At 28.7% G+C, this 24,803-nt stretch overlaps 5 protein-coding genes across 9 annotated transcripts in view; 4 read left to right on the top strand and 1 right to left on the bottom strand.

Annotated features, from left to right (window-relative positions):
- Positions 1-17,863, top strand: part of LOC149890044 (calcineurin subunit B type 1-like) — a 44,423-nt gene extending 26,560 nt beyond the window's left edge. The window contains exons 2-7 of the mRNA XM_090085748.1: positions 14,200-14,322; positions 14,538-14,577; positions 16,297-16,473; positions 16,553-16,612; positions 16,763-16,947; positions 17,111-17,863. Of these exons, the coding sequence (XP_089941874.1) occupies positions 14,320-14,322; positions 14,538-14,577; positions 16,297-16,473; positions 16,553-16,612; positions 16,763-16,947; positions 17,111-17,158 (513 nt within the window). The 5' untranslated portion in view covers positions 14,200-14,319 and the 3' untranslated portion in view covers positions 17,159-17,863. The remainder of the gene's footprint in view (positions 1-14,199; positions 14,323-14,537; positions 14,578-16,296; positions 16,474-16,552; positions 16,613-16,762; positions 16,948-17,110) is intronic.
- The window catches only part of LOC145183611 (lysophosphatidylserine lipase ABHD12-like), a 65,778-nt gene that overhangs the window by 26,576 nt on the left and 14,399 nt on the right, over positions 1-24,803 (top strand). The gene's annotated exons all lie outside the window — the stretch shown is intronic.
- Positions 1-24,803, top strand: part of LOC145183045 (sulfide:quinone oxidoreductase, mitochondrial-like) — a 59,247-nt gene that overhangs the window by 26,554 nt on the left and 7,890 nt on the right. Inside the window, exon 1 of one of the 2 annotated variants that reach the window (XM_090085719.1) lies at positions 23,727-23,847. The exons of the other annotated variant lie outside the window; for it this stretch is intronic. The gene's annotated coding sequence lies outside the window, so the exon portion shown is untranslated. Of the gene's footprint in view, positions 1-23,726; positions 23,848-24,803 lie in introns of those variants that run through there. 2 annotated transcript variants of the gene reach the window in all.
- LOC145182588 (uncharacterized) lies at positions 761-24,803 on the bottom strand. Of its 4 annotated transcripts, none has more exons than XR_016451939.1 (17): positions 24,422-24,803; positions 10,590-10,759; positions 9,642-9,840; positions 8,673-8,872; positions 8,507-8,547; positions 6,627-6,825; positions 6,243-6,543; positions 4,533-4,801; positions 4,292-4,450; positions 3,824-3,984; positions 3,496-3,702; positions 3,237-3,333; positions 2,918-3,123; positions 2,491-2,692; positions 2,058-2,273; positions 1,496-1,749; positions 761-1,264 (listed from the first exon to the last, which is right to left on the bottom strand). XR_016451939.1 is itself a non-coding variant. In XM_090085709.1 (17 exons), exons 2-17 carry the CDS (start codon positions 10,675-10,677, stop codon positions 991-993), a joined length of 3,189 nt encoding a protein of 1,062 aa, XP_089941835.1. In that variant the 5' UTR covers positions 10,678-10,759; positions 24,422-24,789; the 3' UTR covers positions 761-990. The 4 variants fall into 4 exon arrangements, 3 of the variants coding, with proteins under 3 accessions (XP_089941835.1, XP_089941836.1, XP_089941837.1); XM_090085709.1 differs by having other exon boundaries at positions 2,491-2,823; positions 2,933-3,123; positions 24,422-24,789; XM_090085710.1 differs by lacking the exon at positions 24,422-24,803 and having other exon boundaries at positions 2,491-2,823; positions 2,933-3,123; positions 10,590-10,771.
- On the top strand, positions 18,689-20,143 carry LOC149890043 (uncharacterized). Its single transcript, XM_090085749.1, has 2 exons — positions 18,689-18,826; positions 19,069-20,143. Exons 1-2 carry the CDS (start codon positions 18,771-18,773, stop codon positions 19,430-19,432), a joined length of 420 nt encoding a protein of 139 aa, XP_089941875.1. The 5' UTR covers positions 18,689-18,770; the 3' UTR covers positions 19,433-20,143.

Below are 24,803 nucleotides of genomic sequence, written 5' to 3'. Positions count from 1 at the left end.
CTGGGCGTTTACAGAACTACGCTCTATTAAGGTTTTTGTTTTCTATTTTAGCTTTTGTTTTTATTGCATGTCGATACGCGTATTTGACGCACAAAAAGTATACACTTGTTGATCCGAACCTCAGAACTGTGATAGAGCTTACCACAAAAGATAAAGGAAAAGCAATTTTGATGTTTCTGATTTGCATGGTGTTTATATTTTCTTGGATACCATATGAAGTTGCTCAATTAATGGAAATGTTTGGGCTCCCAGTGGGGCCGAAAATTTTTGCAATAGTCATGCTGTTTGGAGAAACCTCGGCAATTTCAATTCCGACTTTATTAATATATGGAAACGAGAATTTTCGGGTAGCTTTCAAAATTACGAAGAGAAAACTGGCAGAAAAATTTAATCGAAGTAGAAGATTACCACACAATATTGTTGGGATAGAAAACTCCACTTACGAGCACACGCTGTAGGCAATAGAAAACTCCACTTAGGAGCACACGCTGTAGGCAATAGACTTTCTTCAATCTCCGAAATGATTTAATGAGTGAAACTTTGTCAGGATTTTATCAACATTAAAATTTGCTGATTTTTTTTCCCGGATTAGCATGAAACTATTTTAATAATGCAAACAGAAAAAAATTCCACCACGTTTGAATTTTCTTAGGATTCCTTAGAGAAAAAAAAAATGTGAGTTGACCTTTAATGAGAGAGTATATCAAAAAAAAAAAAAATCAAATTTTCATAACGAAACTTGAGATGAATGCTTAGCTTGTTTTTGTTTTTTTTAAATTTATTATAACTTTCACCTCATAACTCGATCACTACAGCTATAAACAACAATACATTTATATATAGTAAAAAGTAGAAAAATACTATGAAAAAGAGGCTAACCTTCTTTGATGCATTAAAATACTAATTATAGTATAACTACATTTTAATTTAAATACAAAACTTAATTTTATAAACTTCATAGAAAAACATTCCGAAGTCTGTAACACAATTTTAAGCGATGTTTTTGTCATCTTGATATAAACCATTTAAAGGTGTTTCATTTACAGGGTTAAAGTTACGTTTTAGAGACCTTCTTTCAAAATTATCTGTTGCTAAACCAGAGTTACTATACGCTTCTACAGTTTGGGAAGACGTTGGTTCAAGCAGGATTCCTGTAGTAGACGGAGACTTCTTTGTTGTGCAATCCTTACGGATACCTTTTAACTTTGAACGCCGATCACTTGTTTCTGGTCCTTTATTTTTAACATGCGCTGCTTTCAAGCACCTATAAAAAATTAAATTTAGCATCTTTGAAAATCTAGCAAGTACTTGCCATGATTGTAGTTGAGTTTAATTTGAGACAAAACAGCAAAAAAACATAAATAATATATAATGTGATTGTTTCAACCCTAAAGCATAAAAGGAATGCTCTAGTTTAAAATTTACCGTAAACTTTCTTTGTAAAAAATTTTCGGTAATTTAATAAAATATAACTAGAATAAAAAAGATAACTTACCTGTAAGTTTTATGAAGGGGATCATCCACCACTAACTCATTCAGCCACCGTTGCTTCTCATTTGTCTTTACTAATAAAAGTTCACTGGCAAGGGTATCACCAGAGGAATAATTTACTACTGGACTTACTTGGTCAGAAAGGATTGCAAATTTAGACAGTCTAATGGAGTCCAATTTTGGATCTTCCCATTTAAAGTGAAACTTATCGACTGTAAGATTTAGTTTACTTCTGTGGCAAACGTTTCCTCGCTTTGGCTAAACAAGTCAAACATTTGGAAATAATTGCTTAACATATAGCTTAATTATGAGAATGAATTTTTTTTAAAAAGTATTTAAACATAAATATTGCTTCATAACTTTCAATTTTTGCACTGCGAAGAATTCAATTCCAGTTGAGTTCGCTATATATTTATTTTCGTCTTAAAGACTTTTGATTTGTTATTACTTTTTTTTTTTTGAATTATAATTAATGATTACATTAAAATACTTTTTTTTTATTTAAGTTGAAAATGCCATAAATTTAAAATGATTGGTTTTAAAAGTTTATTTCTTAAGCTCCTAACCAATTTCAATATCTGCATTTTTGATTCAGGAATCTCTTCAGAAACCTTACAGCTCATTGATGATGATTTTGAACAACAATAACTTAACCCTTGGGTTGAAATCCATTCCGTAAATGGTTTTATAACTTTCAGCTTAGTATCCTTTTCTGAATCCACATGATCAATAGTAGCTGAGCTGAACTTTTCGCTGAAGGTGTAATGTCCATACCCTGTGCCCTGTGAATTAAAGTAATAATGTAAACATTTCTTACTGATTATCCTCAAAAAATATATTCAACTCTGAAGTACTGAAGTAAAATTTATACTTAAAAAACTATGAAAATTAGAGTATTATCTTTCAATAAGGCAAAACTCAAAACATTAATTTTATAAAACTTTTCTTTTTTTTACACAAAAAAAAAAAAAAAAATTTCAAAATTAAAATCACTCTTACTATATTTGTATGTTTAAAATTTTTATCTTTAAGATTAAAGAGTTTTCCTTTCCTTTGCATTTCTGAAAATCTTTCACATGCTGGATTAACCATAAAGATGGGGGCTTGGGCTCCAACTTTCTCACCTAAGGTAGTTAAAATTAACTCTTTGTTTGATGCATCATTACAGTAATCAGATACAGCTTGAATGGTTTCTTGGTCACTAAAAAGAGCATTGAAGTTTTCAGCATCACAAAGTTGAACACCAAATTTTTCTTTAAGTGAGAGGATCATATCACATGATGGAAAAAGCTCTCTTCTAGATGCACAACAAAGGCTTTCACAACTACAGAGCTAAATTTAATTTAATCTGAATTGACAATAAAACAGCAGAAACTCATGGAACATAAAAGCAATAAAACAGTATAAAAGGAGTTCATAAAGTTACCAATCATAAAAACACCTGGTAAATTTTTTGAATTGCTTTAAAACAAAGTTTAGGCAACATGTCTCTAACATAAATTAGTGGTTGCTTAACAATCTCAGAAATTGGTTGGTTCAACTTGATACAGCTTATATCCATGCCCAGTGAGGTATAAAGTCGCATTGAGAATGACATTTTAGAGTTATATAAAACACGAAAAACAGAATGTTCTAAAATAGTTAAAAAAAAAGCCTTGTAAAATAAAAGTTAAGCCAAACCCTGAAATATATAAGTTAATTTAAATAAGACATTTTCTAGTTAAGTAAATAGCTAAACTTCAAACCATTGTGTACAGGATGTCTAAACTCATTCCAGAGTTTTTGAATGCTTTTATGAGCTAAACCCTCTAACAGAATGATATGCATTGTTTCATCTGCTATCTATATCAGAAAACAAACTGTGTAAAATAAAAATAGAAACAGAAGAGTAGATTGGATGTTTCTTAAATATACAAAAAGAAAAAGAAACTTTTGAAAAAAAAAAATGTTGACATTTTTTTTAAAAATAATCTAGTTAAAAAATTTGATTATCAAAAAGTATACATGACATCCAGTAATAATATCGAGAGATTTGTCAATAACTTGTTCTTCAGATAACTTGTATGTTGAAAGAGCAGCATCAATTAAATTTTGAGGCAACTTTGTTAAATCTAAGGCTTTTGCATTGATCATACAAACTAGAGCTAGCAACCCTTGTACAAATGTAATATGACTGTAGTCAGCAATATACACCACTCTATTGAAAGGACACTAAATATTTAAAATAGTAACTTTCAATAGGAGATCAAATACTGATCTACTTTTATAATACTAAAAAACTATTTAACTTATCTTATAGTATTAAATGTTGGGATGAATTTAATATTGAAACCTCTAAAGATATATCATTTGTTGAATTGACTTGATTAATTGAAGATATTCTTTTTGGAATCCCATTATGATTGATGAGATAACTCAGACCTCTTGCTAACTGTAGTATGATCTTTAATTCACTGCCAGACTCTATGTAGTTACCTTCTGGAATTTTCTCTGCTACAGGAAAATAATAAAGTTTATAACTGTCTATGTAAAACTAAAAACTTTGAACTTTTTAATAATAGATTATCCAAAATAAACTATTATTACACTTGATATGAAAGATTCAAAATCTGAAATGATTTGATAGATGCAAGCTATTGGTAAAATAGTAAGATTAACAATATATTATTTTAACCTCTCATTTAAAGTAAGCATAATTAACAAAGTCTTCTGATTTCTGTTTTGAGAACTTTATGCTTTAAATCCAAATAAAAAAGTTTGCGAGAATGAAATTCTTATGAATATAAAGCAATAAAAAAACCTTTTCCAATCTTCATGAGTACTCCACCTTCTTTTGTACTTTGATGGGCCTTAATAAGAGATACCATTTTAAACAGCTGTTTACCAGTTAGTAGTTCTGAAAGATCAAATTCGGCAACTCCATAACTAAGTTCAAGTACAATTTCTTGAAACTGATTTGCTAAAAATTTAAGATTTAACTAAAAAAAAAAAAAAATCAACTATTTATGTCTAATAATTTCTAAAAAAAAAATTAAATTTACCTAAGTAAGTTATACTTGATATTTCCTGATCACCAGGTTTATCACCAAATAGAGCAGCTTCTGGCTTTTTACACAGCTTTGCATCTCGATCATGAACTTCTATTCTGAGAGGAGGACCAAGCAAGTCCTCGATAAGTTTTTTTTTCTTCAACAGTCCCAACAAAATAGTAAATGTATCATTGAAGTGGATGGTTGAGCCATGTTCTTTATATGAACTAGTATGAGGTTCATTTTCAAACAAGCGGTAACGAATATATGGTGGTAGGCATCTACATCAGAAGAGGGTACTTATTGTTAAGAGTTGAGTGATTCAATAAAAATTAAAAATTCTAATCTCAACACTCAATATAAATCTACTCAAATGAAGAATGAAAAAATTCCCCAGCTTCTATGTGAATGAAGAATGATTTTAGTTCCCAAGATGCTACTTGAATTTAGAATGATTATAGTTGAATTTAAATAAGAGCAATAATTAGTAAGCTATTTTAATTCATCAATTGTTTTTTTAAGTAGAGTAAAAATGGGTATAATTCAACGGCATGTAAAATTGAACAACTTAAAAATTCTGCTGAAGATGATCCTTTTTTCTGAATTGAATTTTTGGAAGAAAGTTCTGGAAGAAAGTTATGAAGAAAAAACTGAAATAAAAAGATCTCCTGTTCAATTTAACACACTTCATATATTTATATAATTATTTCACACTAATTTATTAAATTTAATTGTGCATTTAGTCCTTGTATAAATATGAGTCACCCATGTAAATTAATAACTTTAAAAAAAACAATTACTGACTCTGTAGCCAATAAAGAAAGATGCACACAAATGGGAAACAAAAAAACAAAGAATTATACTTATCAACAACTCAATGCTGCAATTGCATAAATAAGATATGGTGACTCATCATTATGTAAAGCATCATGTATGTATTTAAAGCAGCTTTAGTGTTCATGATAAAGACCCTTGAAAACTATTTGTACTGGCACAATCACCATTTTAAATACTTTTACTAAAATACTATGCGTCAAATGTCTGAAATCTTGAAAAAATCAGCTTCAATGGTAAAAAGGGTAAACAAACAATTCTTGCAACTAAACACACAACAAACTTTGGAGTTCAAAAAAAACAAAGAAAACACAAGAATTATCTAAAACATAGGCAAGAAAATGTAACAAATGCAAATGACTAGTGTTCACATGCAAAGATTTAAAATGTCAAAGCTGGGTGTGTTTTGTATGCTTGCCAAAAAAATATATATTTAGTGATGAGTTTTTTTGTACCAAAAAATTTTTTTATCTCCTCAACTTTGTAGTTAATTGTTAAAAATCAATATCAACTTTAAGCAAGCAAAACGAGGCAAAATGATTGGATTAAAAATTTAACACAAAAATAACAAGAGATCCTCAGCCATAATAGTGAATTGTTTTTATTGAGCAATCTCATTATAGCATTAATGAAAAACAAAAATTAATTATTTTTGTTTTACTTTTTAAAATGAGCTGTTTAAAACCTTTGCCATTTACAAATACTGCTTATTGACATTAAAATACTTTATACCAATGGTATTTATGAGGTCATTTACCAGCATAGCAAATTTTTAATATGAAAAAAACATTTTTTGTTGGACAAAATTACTTGAAATATAACATTAATAAACTAACTCCAACTTTTAGCCTAATTAAGAAGTAGGATTAAGAAGTAGTTAAAAAAGACCTTTTTTTTAGTTCAATGTAAGACAAACTGTTATTAGGCATGTTTGTTGCTGATGTTACTGTAATAACCATAGGATTCAAATCCTGGCTCTGTTGCTTTGATAATAATGGTTTATCAAGGCTGACAATCATTACAACATCTTCTAATGAAGAATATTGATTATGCAGCTTGCCACTTTTAACTGTAGAATTATTGAAGAATGCAGATAAACCAATTTTAATGGTACCAATGCTGGACTTGGTGGTACTTTTAAAATCTACTCCTCGTCTGTTTACCAATCCAGAAGACGAACCATCAACAGCTAAAAAATAAACTAGTGTGAACTTAAAAAACAAATCAGTATATAAAAAAAAAACATAGATTTGTGAAAAATAGGTTAACTACCTTTAACTTTGTTAAGCACACTCATGGTTTCATTCTCCTCAGTATCGACCGTAAGAGGTTTGTTACCAGATGAAGCCAGCATGAAAATATTTTTTAACTCATGCTCATTGCTTTTATTTAAACGTACTTGGACAGTTATTTGGTTTTCAGATGTTTCTAAAAAATGGTTCTCTGAAAATGCCGAGTTGCTACCTAAAAACTAAAATAATTTTTAGTGTATGAATAAAAATAATTTTTAGTGTATGAATAAAAATCACACCATGTAACAAAATTTTTGTTTTAGGATTCAAAGTGTTAATTTTTAATTGCTCACATAGAAAGACTTAGTAATTCATACAAGTTTTGCAGATATAAGTAAAAAAAAAAAAAAAAAAGAACTGTAAACAACAGAAAAACAACCATACCAACTTTTACAATTGATTAGTACCAAAAATTTCTTTTTCATCTATCTTTTATAGTAAACAAACTTTTTTCATCTTAGACATTTATAATTTGTAAACATTTGATAAATTTTTTATTTCGCTTTTTTTGAGGTGATCTAAGCATTAAGAGAATCACACAGAGACACACCTCATACCTAGTTAGAAAATTAAATAATTTGAGTTTGGAGGTTCCTTTTAATCTACCCAAAAATGAAATACATGATAATACATTTTTAACACTATTTAAGTCTTTTATTAAACACTATCAAAGTCTTTAAAACTTAACATCTTAGCGAAACGCATTTTATTTTTAAATTTTAAAGCTTGTAAACCCTTTAAGCCTTTAAGACTTACATAGCAGTCAAACCCTAAAACTGACTATGAAAAATTTACTCCAAAAAAAAATAAAGGGATATGATATGAATAAATTTAGAGTTAAAAAAAAAACAAGAAAAAGTGTTTAATAATACAAGCTTTATTCTTGAAACAATCACAAAAAAAAATAAAAAATAAAAAATTAACAACAAGAAACTACAAAAACATCCAACAAAATATTTTAAAGAAACTTAAATGTTAGGAAAATATGCTGTAAACTATTAAAGTACACTATTTTGTAGTAAACTATTTTCCAATATAAACTTTTTTAGATAACAATCATAGTCTGTTTAAAAAACATAGAATAGCTTGGATTAATCTAAGGTTTGCTCAAACCTATCCTAAATAAGGTAAAAGAAAATGAACAATTGTGACCATAACTACTACAGTGTTCTAAATGAAAAAGGGTATAGTTTTCATATTTCATAATCTTAGAAAAAAATCTTGCTTCTTATTACGCAATACCAAAAAAAATGTAAATGTTAAAATAGAAGTGATTACTATATCTAGATAAAAATAAAAAGATAAAAAGTTACTTTCACTTTAATGTATTAAGAAATATTACTCAAAGTACAATTAAATCCGTCAATCTAAAAAAATATTAGGATAGATTTAAAAGATAGTATCTTTAAAGGATACTGGATTAACTGTAACATGTGCCTAATGACATGCCTCTAATGTACCAACCTCTTGAGATAATAGTAAACAAAAGGACATATTCCTGAGAAAGCAACACAAATTTGGTTTACAAATTAAGATTTTTAACAAATTTGCTAGTATAAACTCATTTATCAGCAGATCTAAATACTACAATTATTAACCTTCTTACTTAAATAATACTGTTTTAGAGCAGAATATCTAATGGATATTTTTATAAAGGGCTGGAAAAAAATCTACTTTTGACTTTTTTTTTATCCTGATAATATTTTTCAAGATCTTTTCTTATTGTATTAGTATAATACATTATGAATAAATTATTTCTACTTGGATGTATTATTTTTTTCTTTAAAGGGAAAAAAGTAAGGAAATTTAATCCTGCACATAACTAAATTCACTTTCAGAAAGTTTTATTGCATTACTTACTGTTCCTAATTCTGCCTTCATAGTTTCATCAAAGCCATAGTCTACAAAAAATACATTTAAAAAATATTTTTAATTTGCTTTACACTATTTTTTTTATTATAGATTAAAAGACTTAGATTTAACTAATTAAAAGACTAACTAATTGTGGGCAAACATCAATAATTACCATTATCTTCTTTGATTAACAGTTTCTTTATAAAATCTAAACCAATTTCTTCGGAACCCCTTATTTGCGGCAAGTAAAAAGCTTTTGGTCTATCAAACCTTGCTTTGGTTGAGACCTTTTCTTTTGTGTTCCAGACATTGAGCTCAATGATATGGTCAAACATTTTTAAAAGCGTCTTCTTGTCAATAAGAACTTTTCGACTTAAAATAAATCATGACAATAATTTATATTTTAGAACAACATGACAACTATATAAATTGAGTTCAAGCAACCTGTTTAGGTACTAAGAATCATAGGTTTAGGAAATATGTCATGATATCCAATATTTAAAACATTAAACTAAAATATCATTTATTAATTAGTATTAAATTAGGATACAACTAATTATCAACAAATAGGAAGAGATTTGTATAACTGAGTATTTAGAAACATTCAAGTATGGATTTTATAATTTGTCTAAGATATATAAACAGAAAAACGTTGCATAGAAGAGAGTTAACAAATATTAAATTAATTCATCTGAATTTTGATTATCAAGAGACCCTAAAATTTAATATTGTAATTAAACTTTAGATAATATTTCAAAATATCAAATTTAATAATATATTTCTTTTGGATAAGGAAAAATTAACATATTGTTTATTTTAGGAAACTAAATCACAACTTAAGAAGGTTTTAATTTTCTCCTAGGGAATATATTTTGTATTTTAGATTTATATTCTAACTATAAAAAGAGCAGATATACCATCATATTCTAACTATAAAAAGAGCAGATATACCATCATATTCTAACTATAAAAAGAGCAGATATACCATCATATTCTAACTATAAAAAGAGCAGATATACCATCATTACTTGTATAATGCTCTAAAATACCAAGTTAAAGTCATTATGACTTTAAGTAAATTTGCTAAAATAAAATATTGTAAGCTGCATTTTTACTTTGTCTACTACTACTTGTATCAGACCTAGTACTCCATGCAATCCAGGTTTTATTTCCATCCTGCCATGTTCTTAGCACTTTTGAGCCAGCTTCACTGTACAGTTTTGCAGCAATGCCAAATGAAATGACATCGAATTGTGTGAGTTCTTTATCATCAGGAAGCAATTTATATTCACAATGAAAGTAACTCTCAACTTTAGGCAATTTCTTGCTTTGAAAACAGTCTGAAACAAAAAAAACAAAAAAAAAAAAGAAGCTTTTTAAGAATAAAACTGCTTTTATGGCCTTAGTACTTATGATTCATCTGTTTATATATTTATTTATATATTTTTACATTTAACATTTTATATTTTTAAATAGCCTTATATATTTAAATGAAATTTTTTTATTTTTTGTTAGAGAAAAACCTGAAAAAACCTTTACTAAACTTACATTTTAAGACCCATATTTCTTATTGTCATTAAAAATGTTATCTGGAAATATGAATCAGAAATTTTAAATGTTAGAAAGTTATCAGATGATAAACTAAATTGCAAACTAGAAATTTTTTCTTTAACCAGAAAAACATTTTTGTAATACTCAAACAACAACATTTTTGTAATTTTTTACAAACATAAACAATTTAAAAAACTTGGCTAGTTTTATGGAAAAATATTCATTAAAGAACTGGTTTGTAGTATCAATTTAGAAGATTAAAAAAAGCATCTTCAAAACCCTTATTTATTTTAAATATCAATTTAGAAGATAGTTTTTTAAATTCCCCTGCAAATTAAGGGAGTTGGAACATTAGCATCTTATTTTGCTGCTTTATTTTATTTGCATTTTATTTTACTTTAACTAAGTTTCTACGAGATAAAAATATTAAAATAGAAGTTCCTATTTGATACAGAGAATATTCTTATATATAAAAAAAAAAAAAATTCACTGTAACTAATATAAGATTAAGAACACCAGCTATTGAAAAAAAAAATACTTGCAAGAGTAGCTTTAGCAATTGTAACTGTAAAAGTTACTTCATGCGAACCTTCCTCTTTATTCTCTTCATTTTTCATAACCAGCATAGTAATTATCTCCAGAAAACCAAAATCAAGTTCATTTTCAACTAAACTTTAATAAGCAAGTCGTATCATTGTGTTATGTACTCTTAAATAAAAGAGAGTATAAATAGATGTAACTAAATTATGCAGAGCTTATGTAAGATATACTAAAGTTAAATAAAAAATTGAAACTAAATATTAGTTTACGATTATAATAATGTTAAATTAAATTAAGTTTGGGATAAAAGCTAAGATTTGTTTTACGAATTTCACATGCATCCTTAACTGCGATTTTTGTTATTTGTCATGTAATTTGACACGAAATTGTAAAATCACGAAACTTTGATCGATGAACATTTTAGCTTGGTAAAAGAAAACCGGTAAACATCAAAATCATTTGGAAAAAATATGTCAAAAATGTTTTTAAAAATATTTATTGAGAATAAAAAATATTTTTTCTTTTTTTTTTTCTTTTTATCTAAGCAAATGTTTTTGAGTTCAGTATTTAACCGTAATAATCGCCGAGGAAAAAATTTGTTCAAAATATTTTTGACGAACTTCTAATTTTTCTTTTTTTAATGCACTTAAGAATGTGTGAGAATAGTTTCCTAAAACATTGAGCAAAGTTCAAAGGGAAAAAAATGACAATAGTTTTTACTGCTACAATTAACTTTGCAATGTTCCACAGAGGGTAGTTTTATGTTCAATTAAGTGCGAAACTTTCGAATGATTATTCAAGAGCTTGCACCTTACCTAAAAGCACAAAAGTATTTCTGCAAAAGTTGACTGGCTTATTTCATTTAATCACTGTAAACTGAACTTAAATTTAACAAATAAGCATTTTGAAACCTTTATTGAGTTGGAAAAAAATACAGTCAAATTGTAAAAAGTAAATATTTGCTAGAATCACAAACTTAGTAAATTTCTAAACGTAAAACTTTTTTTTAACAACCCCCTTTATTCATATACTCCCACCGATCAAGTCTTGGGGGGCTCTAAGCACTGTAATAGGTATTGGCCAAACCAATATTTTTGCTAATTGTAGTGATAAACGCACTTTTCTTGATAAATAATTTAATAGAAAAAGTTTATCACCAATTTTGTGAAAATCATCTTCAAAACAACGGTTTTTAATTAGAAAACTCTTCAACGTTAACAAAACTCTTTCGAAGAAGATTAAGGATTTGAAAAGTATTCTTCAAAAACTATTTACGAAAACCATTTATAAAGATTATAATAATAAATTCAATAAAGAGTTATTGAAGCTTGACACATTTATTTTAGAATCACCAATAAGCTTCCCTGACACTTGATCAGATCATCATTTGTGATATTTCAATTATCTAGACACGAGTATTTAAAAATCAATTTTTCAGAGGAAAATTATAAAAGAGCTTGGATTTTTTATTTTTTATATTTGAATATTTTAGCGACGATCTTTCAATAATATTTTTATTTACTTTTATGACCATTAGTTAAACAAGCTTTTTATAAATATTCACGGATAAAATAAGAACTTTTTAAATAAGATCTTATCAAATGCCGATTATGATTTTAAACAATCACCATTTATTAAGATTGCTAAAGGAACTTGTATTACTATTTATTGCATTTGTGGTTTTTTTCCATGTAAAGTTTATGCGATAAATACGTTTGAACATATTACTTGCTTTTTTATTCGTTGAACTTGAAAAACCGTAAAAAGTTGCATGTTTCTTTTAAAGAATTTACCGCTAAAATTAGCAGCAAGATTTTTTGAAATGCCAGCCGTCAAATCTTGAACATTTGTATTTCTTCAATTCTAGAAGAACTTTTTTTTAACTATTTGAAAGTATTGCGCAGGAAGATACTGTTGCTACTATTTTTGGAATTTTCTTTAGGTGGAAAATCGTGGGAAGTATACAATAGTGGTCAAAAAATTGGAGCATCTCCGAAAAACGCTTTTTTGTTAAATGATTTTTGTAAAACTATATTTTACAAGGTCACAATAGGAAACTGTAGCTTGTACCTTCTATTTAACATTCCTTCAACCTCAGATTGTTAATGTGGTGGTTGGACATTAAAATATACACTGTTTAATATTTCTTTGGTGATTCTTTGTTCTTAAGAACAGTGGTGACACGCGGTGGCATGCTGCGTACAAGTTTAAGCAGTAACCTTCATAAATTTCTGTTATCCAAACGTGTCTCAACAGCTTTTTTAAGTTCTTGTTAGATGTTGGTTGGAAGGCTGTAACTTTACGCTTCATAATATTCCAGTTGTGTCCAGTTCTGTCTTCCAAAGCTTTGAGATCTGGCCAGTAGGGTAGAATTTCTACTCTATTGTCGACAAACCACTTTTTTACCACTTTTGCCGTAGGATATGGTCCTAAGTCCTGCTAAAAGATTCTATAACTCAACTGCATGTGCATTTTAACATAATGTCAACCTGATCGGAATACTTAAAAAAACGTTACCCAATCCCATCAATCGGCTGGTTTCTTCATCATTTCTATTAAATAAAATTTACTCCGCTGCACAAGGCATACACAAGCATCTATACCTTGTGCAGCACGCCTTGTGCAGTATGCTAATGTTATTTAATCAAATGAAAAAGTGTCCATTTCCCCCTCCTACACTATCCGTGTCCTGAAAACTGTTTTTGATACTTTTACATGATTTAAGCAAATCTCTCAACAGATATAGTTTGCAGAGCTCTGAGATCTGATGCATATACTTCTAAAGATATAATATATTTGGGAAAAAGTATATTTGTGTTTGGATTTTTTAAAATGAGAACTGTTAGTAAATTGAAACGAGTCTCTAAACTTTTTAATAAAACTATCTCAGTCATTTTTTAAGTATAATTAATGGTAGTTATTCGCATCCGTCAATACTTAAGTTTTTTTTTTTCTTATAATAAATGTGATATAATAAATCTTTTTAAAACTTAATGAAGATTCATCATACAGGCATTAGAAAAATCAGGGGGTAGGTATTTTTATTTTTAAAGAAAAAAAACTTGTTTTTTTATATAGTAAATTTTTCTCATTTTATAACAAATGTTTTTTAACATGTATTTAAAATATGGCTTATAATCTAATTGAATTTTTAACAAATGCAAGCCATTTTGAAAATCCAGTAATTTGGGCGTTTTCCCCAAACAAAAAAATCAACATAAACGATATTGAAAAATAAGTGTTATCTTAATTTTTTTTTATCTTTTTTTTTATTTAAAGTAAGGAAGTCGAATCGAAGATTTTATACTAATTATTACGGCAGAAAGCTACGGTATAATTCGAAGACTTTATACAAATTATTTAGCTAGAAAACTGAACCAAGCTACTACAGCCAATTTCGATAAACTGAAATAGCTTGAAAGATTTTATATATATATATATATATATATATATATATATATATATATATATATATATATATATATATATATATATATATATATATATATATATATATATATATATGTACATGTATATATTTATATATATATTCTATAGCCACTTCATTAAATGCATGAATAAAAAATAAATTGTGATTGCTTTATAGTCTACAGAACAATATATATAACTGCTCTTTGCACATTATCATTGTCAGTAAAAACCAATTAGTTGAATTATTGAAACAGACATCTTTGCATTAATCTAGGCGTCATCATTTACAAGACAACATGGTATATATATGTATTTTAACTTTGTATTGGTAATTTTTATTGTAATTGTTACTATTAACAAATTAAAAATTTTACAGCTTTTTTACATGATATACTTGATGTTTTATTATCTTTTAGTTGTTGTAGTTTACATCATCATTATTATTATCGGTCTTAAAAATATTTTTATTATTTGTATTGCTTTTGTTGTTGTATATTCATTTATTTATTTTGAGGGTCAAGATTATTCAATTCCTTCTGATATGATAACCCATTGTAAGTAAATTATTGTTTTATCAATTTTGCTATTTTTTTATTTGTTATATTGTGTTATCTAAAATTTGGGAGTATTTTCAAGGTTCGCTAATTTGTGAAGTGAAAAAACTGGAATGGTGTTTTTTTTTGGAAGAAAACTAGAGCAGTGTTTTTTTAGGAGAATTATTATAACAAATTTTTTCTATTTAATAACATCAATTAGTGTATCTTATTTCTAATTGGTGAATGAAGGAGAGCAGATAACAACATTATAGGTATTTTCTGCTCTCTTAGATTGACCGAGAGGTTCACAAAGAAAAGAACAGAAAAGTAGCAAAGCTCATTCTTTAAAATAACAGAAATTATCAAATTATAAAATTGGTAACAGTTATAATAGTAGTAAGCATAAATATTTTGAAGTGACTAGAATGGAAGACAGAGAACCTTGTAGCTCCTTTTAGTGTCGTATACAGTAAGGAAAAACACAATGCTTATTTAAGTGAAATTGATAATTTAAGAGATGTTTATTTAGACCTCAAAAAGTCTTTCACTAAATGATTATTATTGTAATATATACTATTCCTATTGTACAAAACATTAATACAATTAGCATTTAAGTTACTTTAATACATTTGTATCTTTGTCTAATTGTCTTGGTTAATGCAGGTTGGTAAATCTGTTTTTGACAAATTCATTAAACCTGTTCTTGTTAATCAAGTGTCTTATAAGGTATAAAACTTGTCTTACTTAATCTGAGCAGATGAGGTGCTAGGATTGGCACAAGCATTTGATTTTCAAGAAAGCATTCTTGCAGTGAACATGTTGAAATTCTGCATCTTCTCCCTCTACATAATTTTCACATATAATTTATACTTCTCAAATCCATAAAAATCTCTCTTTAAAAAAAAAAAAAACGCTCAAGTTATATTTAAAAAACTTTCTTGTTAAAAGCCATTAACACAAGGGAACTATGAAATGTCTTTTTGCAACTAAATATGATTGCCTCTGCACAATTTGTTTACACAAGAACAAGTTACTTCATCAACTGTTTTATACTTGTTTAACATTCATGCTTTAGCCACTGATATTGTCAGAACTTACATTTATAATAAGACAGTTGCTAAAAGTCATTACTTTAAGCATTATTTGCTCTTTTTACAGCTATTGTTCTGCAACTTTTGTTGTAGACAAGAAAATTTCACAATGTTAACATTCTTATATTAGTTTTAAAAATCAACACTGATCAAGTATCATTTTTGATTTACCATAGAATGCAAAACACACAAACAAAGGTACACACAGATAGACACATGTATGCATGCATGCATGCTTGTATGTGTGTATGTATGTATGTATGTATGTATGTATGTATGTATGTATGTATGTATGTATGTATGTATGTATGTATGTGTATATAGTGTAAATTTTTTTAAGTAAAAAGAAATGTTTAGGAAATGTTGGGATATTTTAGGGTCTTAAACAAGCTTTTTATCAACAGTTTTAGACTAAGGATATTGTTTCCACAGCATAAGGTGCATGTTAAAATCATGGTTGCAATTGAAAAGCATGCATACAAAATGGGTGAAAATGTAGTATTTTGATTTTTCAAATTAAATGTTGCTTAAAGATTGTTTGCAGAACACTATGACTGACTGTGTTTTTTTTTCAAGCAATCTAGTTTAACATGTTAAATAAATCCTGGACTTTCAATCTGAAATAATTGCTTTTGTATGCTTCCAGTTGATGCTGAAGAAATCAAGCGGCTGGGCAAACGTTTTCGTAAATTGGACGTTGACAATTCTGGTACTCTATCAATAGAAGAATTTATGTCATTACCTGAATTGCAGCAAAATCCTTTGGTACAACGTGTCATTGAAATATTTGACACAGATGGAAATAAAGAAATAGATTTTAAAGGTTGTTGCTTTACGGTTTAATTTTTACAGTTTTGTTTTTAAAAGTGTAAAAAAAATTTATATACGATTTTTATTTGCAGAATTTATTGAGGGAGTATCACAATTCAGCGTTAAAGGAGATAAGACCAATAAACTGAAATGTAAGTTATTACAATTTTCGGAAAAAAAGTACAAGGTTAAGTTTTTGTCTAGATTTAAAACTGTTATATTTTTATATGGCATGCTTTAGATTTGATATTGTTTTGAGACTTGTATTGCAAAATTACAGCTTCAAATAATTATTTTTTTAGTTGCGTTTAAAATCTATGACATCAATCAGGATGGTTACATTTCCAATGGTGAACTTTTCACTGTTCTAAAAATGATGGTGGGTAATAATTTGAAAGAAGTGCAACTTCAACAGATAGTTGACAAAACAATGATACAATTTGATTTAGATCAAGATGGGAAAATTAGCTTTGACGAGTTTGCTTTAGTAAGTTATATGTGTTTAAATTTTGAATATCTTTTAAATAGCATTTCTTTGTTGCAGCATCGAGTAGCACCAAGTTTTGTATCTAATTTAATTTTTTGGTTTCAAATCTTTTTGTGACTCCCAAGGTTGCTACCGTTTAAAGCTGAAAAATTTATTTGTTTAGGTTGTTGGCAACATGGATCTTGATAAAAAAATGGTCGTTGACGTTTAGACTCATTGCACAGCGGTCTGACTGCACGCTTTTTTATGTGGCGTTATGAGTTTTTATGGACAGTTGATATCAAATATTAATGTTAGCTGGCATAGATTGTATCATATTTCAATGGATGCTAGAAAATTACCAAACTTTTAAATTTTAGTTCAGCTGTTTATGAGATTATAACAAAAATTTCTTTTTTGTTCCCTTTTTTCATCGCAGCGCTACATTAATTGATCTTTTTATTTTTTAAATTTTTTCATTTGCCGTCGTTTTTTGATTTTTAATCTTGATTTAAGTTCAATAAAATTTTGGTGTGAAATTACAAACTATTTAATAAACATAAAGAGGACGGCTAATTTTCATTCTGAATGAAAATTAGTTTTTTCTTTCAATTTCTCCGCGTTTTTATTCGCTTTACATATTTTGTTTGTTGGCTGGTATTCAATACATACAATATAGTTTGTATTCAATGCATTCTATGGATCGATTCAAGATTCTGGTTTTCTCATTCTTTCTATTCTTCGCTTTATTTTTCGTTTTTAATGTAAGCTTGTCTGCTTGTTTATTTGTGTGCGTATACATGTATATAAAATAGCTCGCAAAACTTATAGTGTGATTGAATATATTTAAAATTCTTTTATATTTTGCGGTTGACTTGTTTGTTGGCCATTTTTATTAAGTTATTTGCTTGATAAATAAATAATACCAGATATGGAATTTGCTTGGAATTCAAGTTCTTTTAAATAAGCGATTTTTTTAGAGCTTGAATATAGCAGATTGCTTAGCAAACTTTTGTTCGTTTTTACGTGAATCAAAAATTTTTATTGCTTCGTATGCGATAAAATTTAGTTTATTAAAAGATTTTAATTCAACAAATTTTCTTTTACACAGTAAAAATACAAGTCTTGATACAACGAGATATAACAAATAGTTATCTAAGTCAGAAATTGATCATGTATGATTTTTTTGAATCAGCGCCTCATAAAATTAAAAACGTAATCAATCAATCGCTGTCCCCTCAAAATGTTGGCTGTTTCAACTTTGCAACCTCTTTAAATGTAGGCTGCAAGAGGCGTTGTAATATTTAAAAAAACATTTTTTTTATTTACATTAAAAATGCATTACTTCTAACTTTTTATTCGAACTTTATTCAAATTTAATTAAGGTTTTTGCTCTTAAGGAAATTCCTTAATATTTTTACTTTAAAACGGTAAAAGAGTGATGGAGGTATAACAAATCACCAAAAAAAACGACTACATTACAGCTTTCGAAATAAAATTAACAGATTTTTCAGTTTTTTTTTTAGAATTGATGAAAAACTTTGCAGAAGCATGTTTTTTTTAGCAACAACAAAAAATTTATTTCTAAGATCCGCAAACTTTCATTACCAAAACTTTATCTTATGTAATTTTAAGTATTCAAAAAAATTTAGAAAACGATACGTTTTTTTGTAAAAACAAGATAATACACTAATTCTTAATACTATTAAACTAACTACTATTATTTTGAAACACAGACGTACATTAGTTTTTTTCTAGCCGACCTCCATATAGACAATAGAAGGAAAGATCGTTTGTTACGTTACTCCAGAGGAAAAACACGTAAATTGAATTTGCCCGAAGATATGAAAATCACTGAAATATATCCAGCCGCAAATGTTAGTCATGAGTCTTATCAAAAGTAAAATGAAATACATTTATATGTGTATATATATATATATATATATATATATATATATATATATATATATATATATATATATATATATATATATATAGTTTGTTCCAAAAATCACAACAAAAACTAAACCTAAATAATACGCAAAACTATATATTTCTGGTGAACCAATCATATTTTATCTTCATTACCATTGGTTAAGGTTTTTATATAAAGAGTGACAATAATGGTGTTGTCTATTTTAGATTTTTGGAAATGGATTTACCGGCTCGCATAGCGCTTATTCGCTGTTATTCAACAAACAGCTGTGCTACATCTGCCATTCGCAAATTCAGTACGGAGAAGAATAATCTATCTAAGGCCCGATGTACTGTTAGAGCGCTGCTTAATCTTGTGCAAAAGATCAAAGAGACAGGATCAGTGGCAGATAAGCCGAAAAGTGGGCGACGATCTTTAAGTGATGAAAGGATCAATGGTGTGAAAGAAGCTGTTAGTGAAATTATTGCATGTAACAAATGGGGCGCTTCGTCAGTACGAATAGTGTCACGTGTGACTGATATTGCTAAAACATCTGTCCCATTCTATACTACGGAAAAATTGTCGAATTAAAAACTTTGCATACCAGTGCGTCATCAATTGGAACGAAACGATTACGCAAAACAGAATGAATTCGCTACATGGATTTTGGAAAATTATTTGGATAATCTATAAAATGTCCTGTGGACAGATGAAGCGTATTTCCATATAGATAGAACTGTTTATACTAAGAACACCTTTATTAGGAATGAACGAATCCTCACAGTCGTGCTAAAAAGTCACTTAATTCACTAAAGTTGAACGTGTGGATAGGTTTTTCCGATAAAATTATTGTTCCACCATTTTTTCATCAACACCATAGAAAATGTGTATTAACAACATACCAAAAAGATAGCACTCCGCTGCACAAAAAGATAAATGTAGAACAGCTTTTAACAGAGACCATCACAAATAATCGTGTTATAAGCCATTTTTTACCGCAGTTAAAGCGACCGCGTTCATCAGATTTATTACTTTGCGATCTCTTGTACTCAGGCAATCTTAAATAATTGGTGTAAGCGCCTGGACTAACACCTGAAAATCTGAAGGTTCTATTAATAGACGCTGCTCAAAAAAACAACTATTAAAAATATTTTACCAGTGCTTCTTCTTTTATTGATCGCCTTTATTTAATGCTGGAAAGTGACGGTGATCATATTAAATGATATCTACAAACTTCTGCTCCTATGATATTTATTTATCATTCAGATTTGTTTGATGAAATAAATATTCGGAAAAGTAAAATAGATTTGTTTTTGTAGTGACTTCTGGGACACATGGTATATTTAACTCTTGAATATAGTCTAGGCTTATTTTTTCTCTCATTTACATTGTTTTCAAGACATTCTCACCTGTGGCCCAATGAACACACACCAGCTGTAGTCAATGTTATAAAACATTTTCTAGCCTAGAAATGTCGTAACTACGATGGAAATGTTACGCTACGACTATTTCAGACTGACAAAGTTTTTCAACGTTAAATAATTTTTAAATAATTACGTTAAATAATTAAATAAATAGTTTTCACCGTATCGCGCCGTGTCGTAATCTTTTCGTCGTTTGTTTCAAGCGTGTCATAAGATTTCTGACATAAACTATTGTAAAATTTTAAATGTTTAAATACTTTTATAAACTCAGTGAAAATAAAAATTTACAGTAAAAAAGCTGATATGAAAATCAATGTCACCCTATATATATATATATACATATATATATATATATATATATATATATATATATATATATATATATATATATATATATATATATATATATATACATGCGTATATATATATATTATTCCTAGGCCTCTATAATATATATTATGGCCAAACGATATACTGTTGCACATCCTATTTTTACGGAGAATGAGGTTTTCGACAGACCTAATCCGATTGACTGGGCAAAGTGTATTTTCTGCCAAAGTACCTCTGCAAACAAGTTGATTTGCCCCGCTTATTTTAAGCGTTCGGGTTATTTGACAAATTACAAATCACTTGCCGAAATCTTACCACAATTTGTGCTGGCAGATTTACTACCGCCTGGATTTTATATTCAGCGATTAGATGATGGCAGTGGCTTTGAAAGTACTTTGATTGCGAACAAAGCTAAGTGATATAAACCCTGCAGAATGTTTAACTATTCCACTGAACTCAATCGAGCAGCTAAACGTTTTCGTTGCGCATCCCTAGCTGCAGAAAGTGAATTCTTATTAAATGAAGCCCAGGCACTTAATCTTGAGCACAGTTCATTCAGGCGATCAATGTCAAGTGATATGAGAAAATCAAATTTGGTTTACATACAACCGGTTTGTTTTATTTGTGATACCAGTGAGTCAAAAGACTCATTGCACAGCATCTGTACCACAAATCTGGATATCAAAGTCCGCAAGTGTGCTATTACCTTGGGTGTTTCAACATTATTGACCAAGTTGAGAGACACAGATTTAATTGCTCAAGACACTAAGTTTCACACTAAGTGTCTCAATGACCTGTACAACAAAAAACGTGCTTTTAATAGACGCATGTGTGCTGAAACGCAGCAAGTAGAAGATGAAGTTGACTGTGAAAATGGAGTTGTTTTTGCTCAGTTGATTGTTTAGATTGAGGAAACAAGGTCAGAGAATGGTATCACACCCATCTTCAAACAAGCTGATCTAGCTAGACTATATGCTGATCGCTTGTCCCAACTAACTGAAAATAGGCTACATACACCAACTTAGCCTATGCATAGCACACGTTTGAAAGAAAAACTACAAGCCCATTTTCCTAACATGCATGCAGAACAGGAAGGTTGAGATGTTTTACTTATTTTTAATTGTGACATTGGTCCAGCACTTCCTAAAGCCTGTCAATATGACTGTGATCGTGATGCAGTGTGTTTGTCAAGGGCTGCGCAGATTATACGCATCCAATATGGATGACGGTTCCTGAAGCTGATAAATTCTGTCCTTAATTCAGTGCGGATGTAAGACAGGTTGCACAACACGCCACTGTAAATGTTCGTAACAGCTTAAAATGTACTGCTCTTTGCAGGAGAGTGTACCAAAGATTGAAATGTAACAATTTATAGATTAATGTTAACTAATATGTTTATTAAAAGTTGTTTTTGCTTCTTAGCTGCTTTAAACTTTTTTATTGAGTAACAAGTTTTTTAGAAATATTTATTAAAAAAAATTTTTTAATATTTTTTTAAAAAAAAAGCAGGGGGGAGGGGGTATTTCTTGGGCAAGAGGGCAGTGTCCAAAGCCCTTTCCCACTCATTGGTGCAAATGCGATCAATGTATACTTCGAATGATCTACCATCCCTTAAATTTTGGCCAAGATTAGTTAAGCGGATTAAATTTTAATCAGGTTTTTATAAATCCAAGATAGCGGTAAATGCCATCATGGATTCAAGACAGTTCTGGTCATGCTATGCTTTGCCACCATATCTTAAAATGATCAGCATAATTTTCTGAGTTATTGGTGAAAGTTTCATGCTTTTATCCACTTTTGCACAATTTTAGTCATTTTTAATGCTAATCTGCTGCACTATAACGGAGTTGGTTACTTAGTTTAAAATGAAGAAAAATTGACAGGAGCTAGATATATAAATATTTTACGAAACAAACTTATGCTCTTAATAAATGTATAAGGATTCCCGGATCAATATGCCTTCCAACAAGACAATGTCCATAACATACCAGTAAGATTACCAAAGTATATTTCGAAGAAAATGAAATAGAATTGTTGGATTGGCTTGCTCAAAGCCCGGATATCAATTCAATTGAAAATTCGTGGTATTATTTGGATGACAAATTTAAAAGGGATGAGCACAGTATCAACAAACGAAATTTTTTTTTTATTAAAAAATCTCAATTTTTTTTAGAAAATTTTGCAAATATTTTAGTTAATCTTAACAATAGTTGTTATAAGAATTTTTTTTTAATGCCTGTTAAAATTATTTAAATCAATTTGGTTTTTGTTTTATTGCCTAAACATATTTTGTAATAGGATATGAATACATTTGTCGCGTACGTACGCGTACAATACTGTATAGAATCATAAATCTGATATTTTGAACAATAACATGTCAAGGCTTTCCTTTTTGGTCATCATGAATTCCATGTGACGGAATCACCGATTTGAGCTTATTTTACGATGGAATTCACCTCATACTATTCTTTTTAAAATCAATTACTTCAATTATTAGGCCTTTCCCCAAACAAGCGTCCTGAACTTTTGCTTGATGAGCACGATATTAAACTTTGAGTAGTCCACCATCCATTAGACTAATTCTTTGGAGACGATATATAGATGGTTGGTCGCGTTTAACTAAATGGTGAACTTAAAATTGAGGTAATATTTTCAAGAATTCTATAAGTAGGACTGGCAATTTTTATGTCTGACTTCTAAGCTCTCTTCGTTTTGTTCCTTTGATGGTAACAATATTCGTGTGGTAGGACAGTTACCACATAAATTATGAAAAAGTAAGAACCAATAGAAGCGGGCTGCAGATGATCGAATTGTTTGCCCGATTTGTGTGGCTCAAAGATTTTAGGATAAGGAAATTTTATATGTTAATAAATATTTTGACAAATGAAGCAGCATTAGGCTTTAAATATGTGAACGCTTGATCATAACGTAATGAGCGTTTTTTGAAAACTTTGTATCGTCATCAAATTTCTTAGAGCACTCGGCGTAGTTAACGTCATCATTTATTATTTTCTTCAAAAATAAGACATTACTAACTTTTTCTATAAGTAATTTATATTCAAGAAAATTCATTCATAACTTTTACTTATTAATGAAAAGATAAACTATGAAAAGAAATAGTTTTTTTTGTGATCTTGCATTTTTACGAGAAACAAAACTCGCTTAAATATACTTGGTGTTGCTTTCAAATGAAAATGAAGCTCAGGATTTTTTAAAATTTACTTTGGCAATTATCTATACGTTATAAATTTGGTAATTATCTTTGCGTTATAAACTTTGGTAATTATCTTTGAGTTGTAAACTTTGGTAATTATCTTTGCGTTGTAAACTGCGAGTTGCAACTGGATATAACTTTTTTTAGACCTGATGATAATAAAACTAAAGTAGGTCCTCTAACCGACTCGATGTTCAAAAGAGTTAAATTTGCCAATCCCGTTCTGGCTCATTTTTGACCTCAAAGATGATTTTATCAGTTTTAAACGACTAAAATCATCTTTCTTGCAACACAAACATTTGGAAAGCCGCCTTAATCTTTATAGCGGTATATTATATCCAGCATCTTTTGTGGAGTTTAAGAATGTTTTAACTGTTTCTGTGAACGGAATTTTGTTTTAACAAAGAACGTTATTGTATCCCTTTGTTTAGAAGTTCGTCATACTAAATAAAACTCAACAACGGATTTGTTGACTCAGTTGTAACAGAGCTGTGGCTATCACTTTAAAAAAGCGAACAACATCGATTATTTTTTGAATAAACGTGTATCCTTCGGCTAAAATCAGCGTCAATAACATCAACTATAACACAAAAATCTAAAAAAAAAACTTACCCTTAACTGTCAAAACAACAGCTGGTTTATTACTGTCATGCTTAGGGAATCGCACTCTTTTTTCTTCAAAAACTGTTGTTCACAATAATTGGCTTAATCTTTGTATTGTCCAATTTTTTTTCTCTGCAAAATTTGAAATTCTAACACTGATTTTAAGAGAGCTGTAACTGAACCTTTTGTTTCTAATTAAAGAAGTTTTGAGGTCACATTTATTCGTTCTTTTATGGCTTTCTGAAATGACATTATGAAGCCAGTTTCACGTTTTTCTAGTTGTTTCACCAAGTTTACAGCGTGTATTTTAGTTTAAATTTTCTGTAAGATGTCGTTTCCCAGTACATTCAATGCAGATTTATATGTTTTTTTATTACTCCCTCTGTCCAAA

Source organism: Hydra viridissima, unplaced genomic scaffold, assembly GCF_058129835.1.
Source record: "Hydra viridissima isolate aposymbiotic clone 2 unplaced genomic scaffold, HvirCarnegie_v1 scaffold_4, whole genome shotgun sequence".
Classification (NCBI taxonomy): domain Eukaryota; kingdom Metazoa; phylum Cnidaria; class Hydrozoa; order Anthoathecata; family Hydridae; genus Hydra; species Hydra viridissima.
Note: the sequence above shows the minus strand (reverse complement) of the source record. Positions and strands in the feature narration are given on the sequence as shown.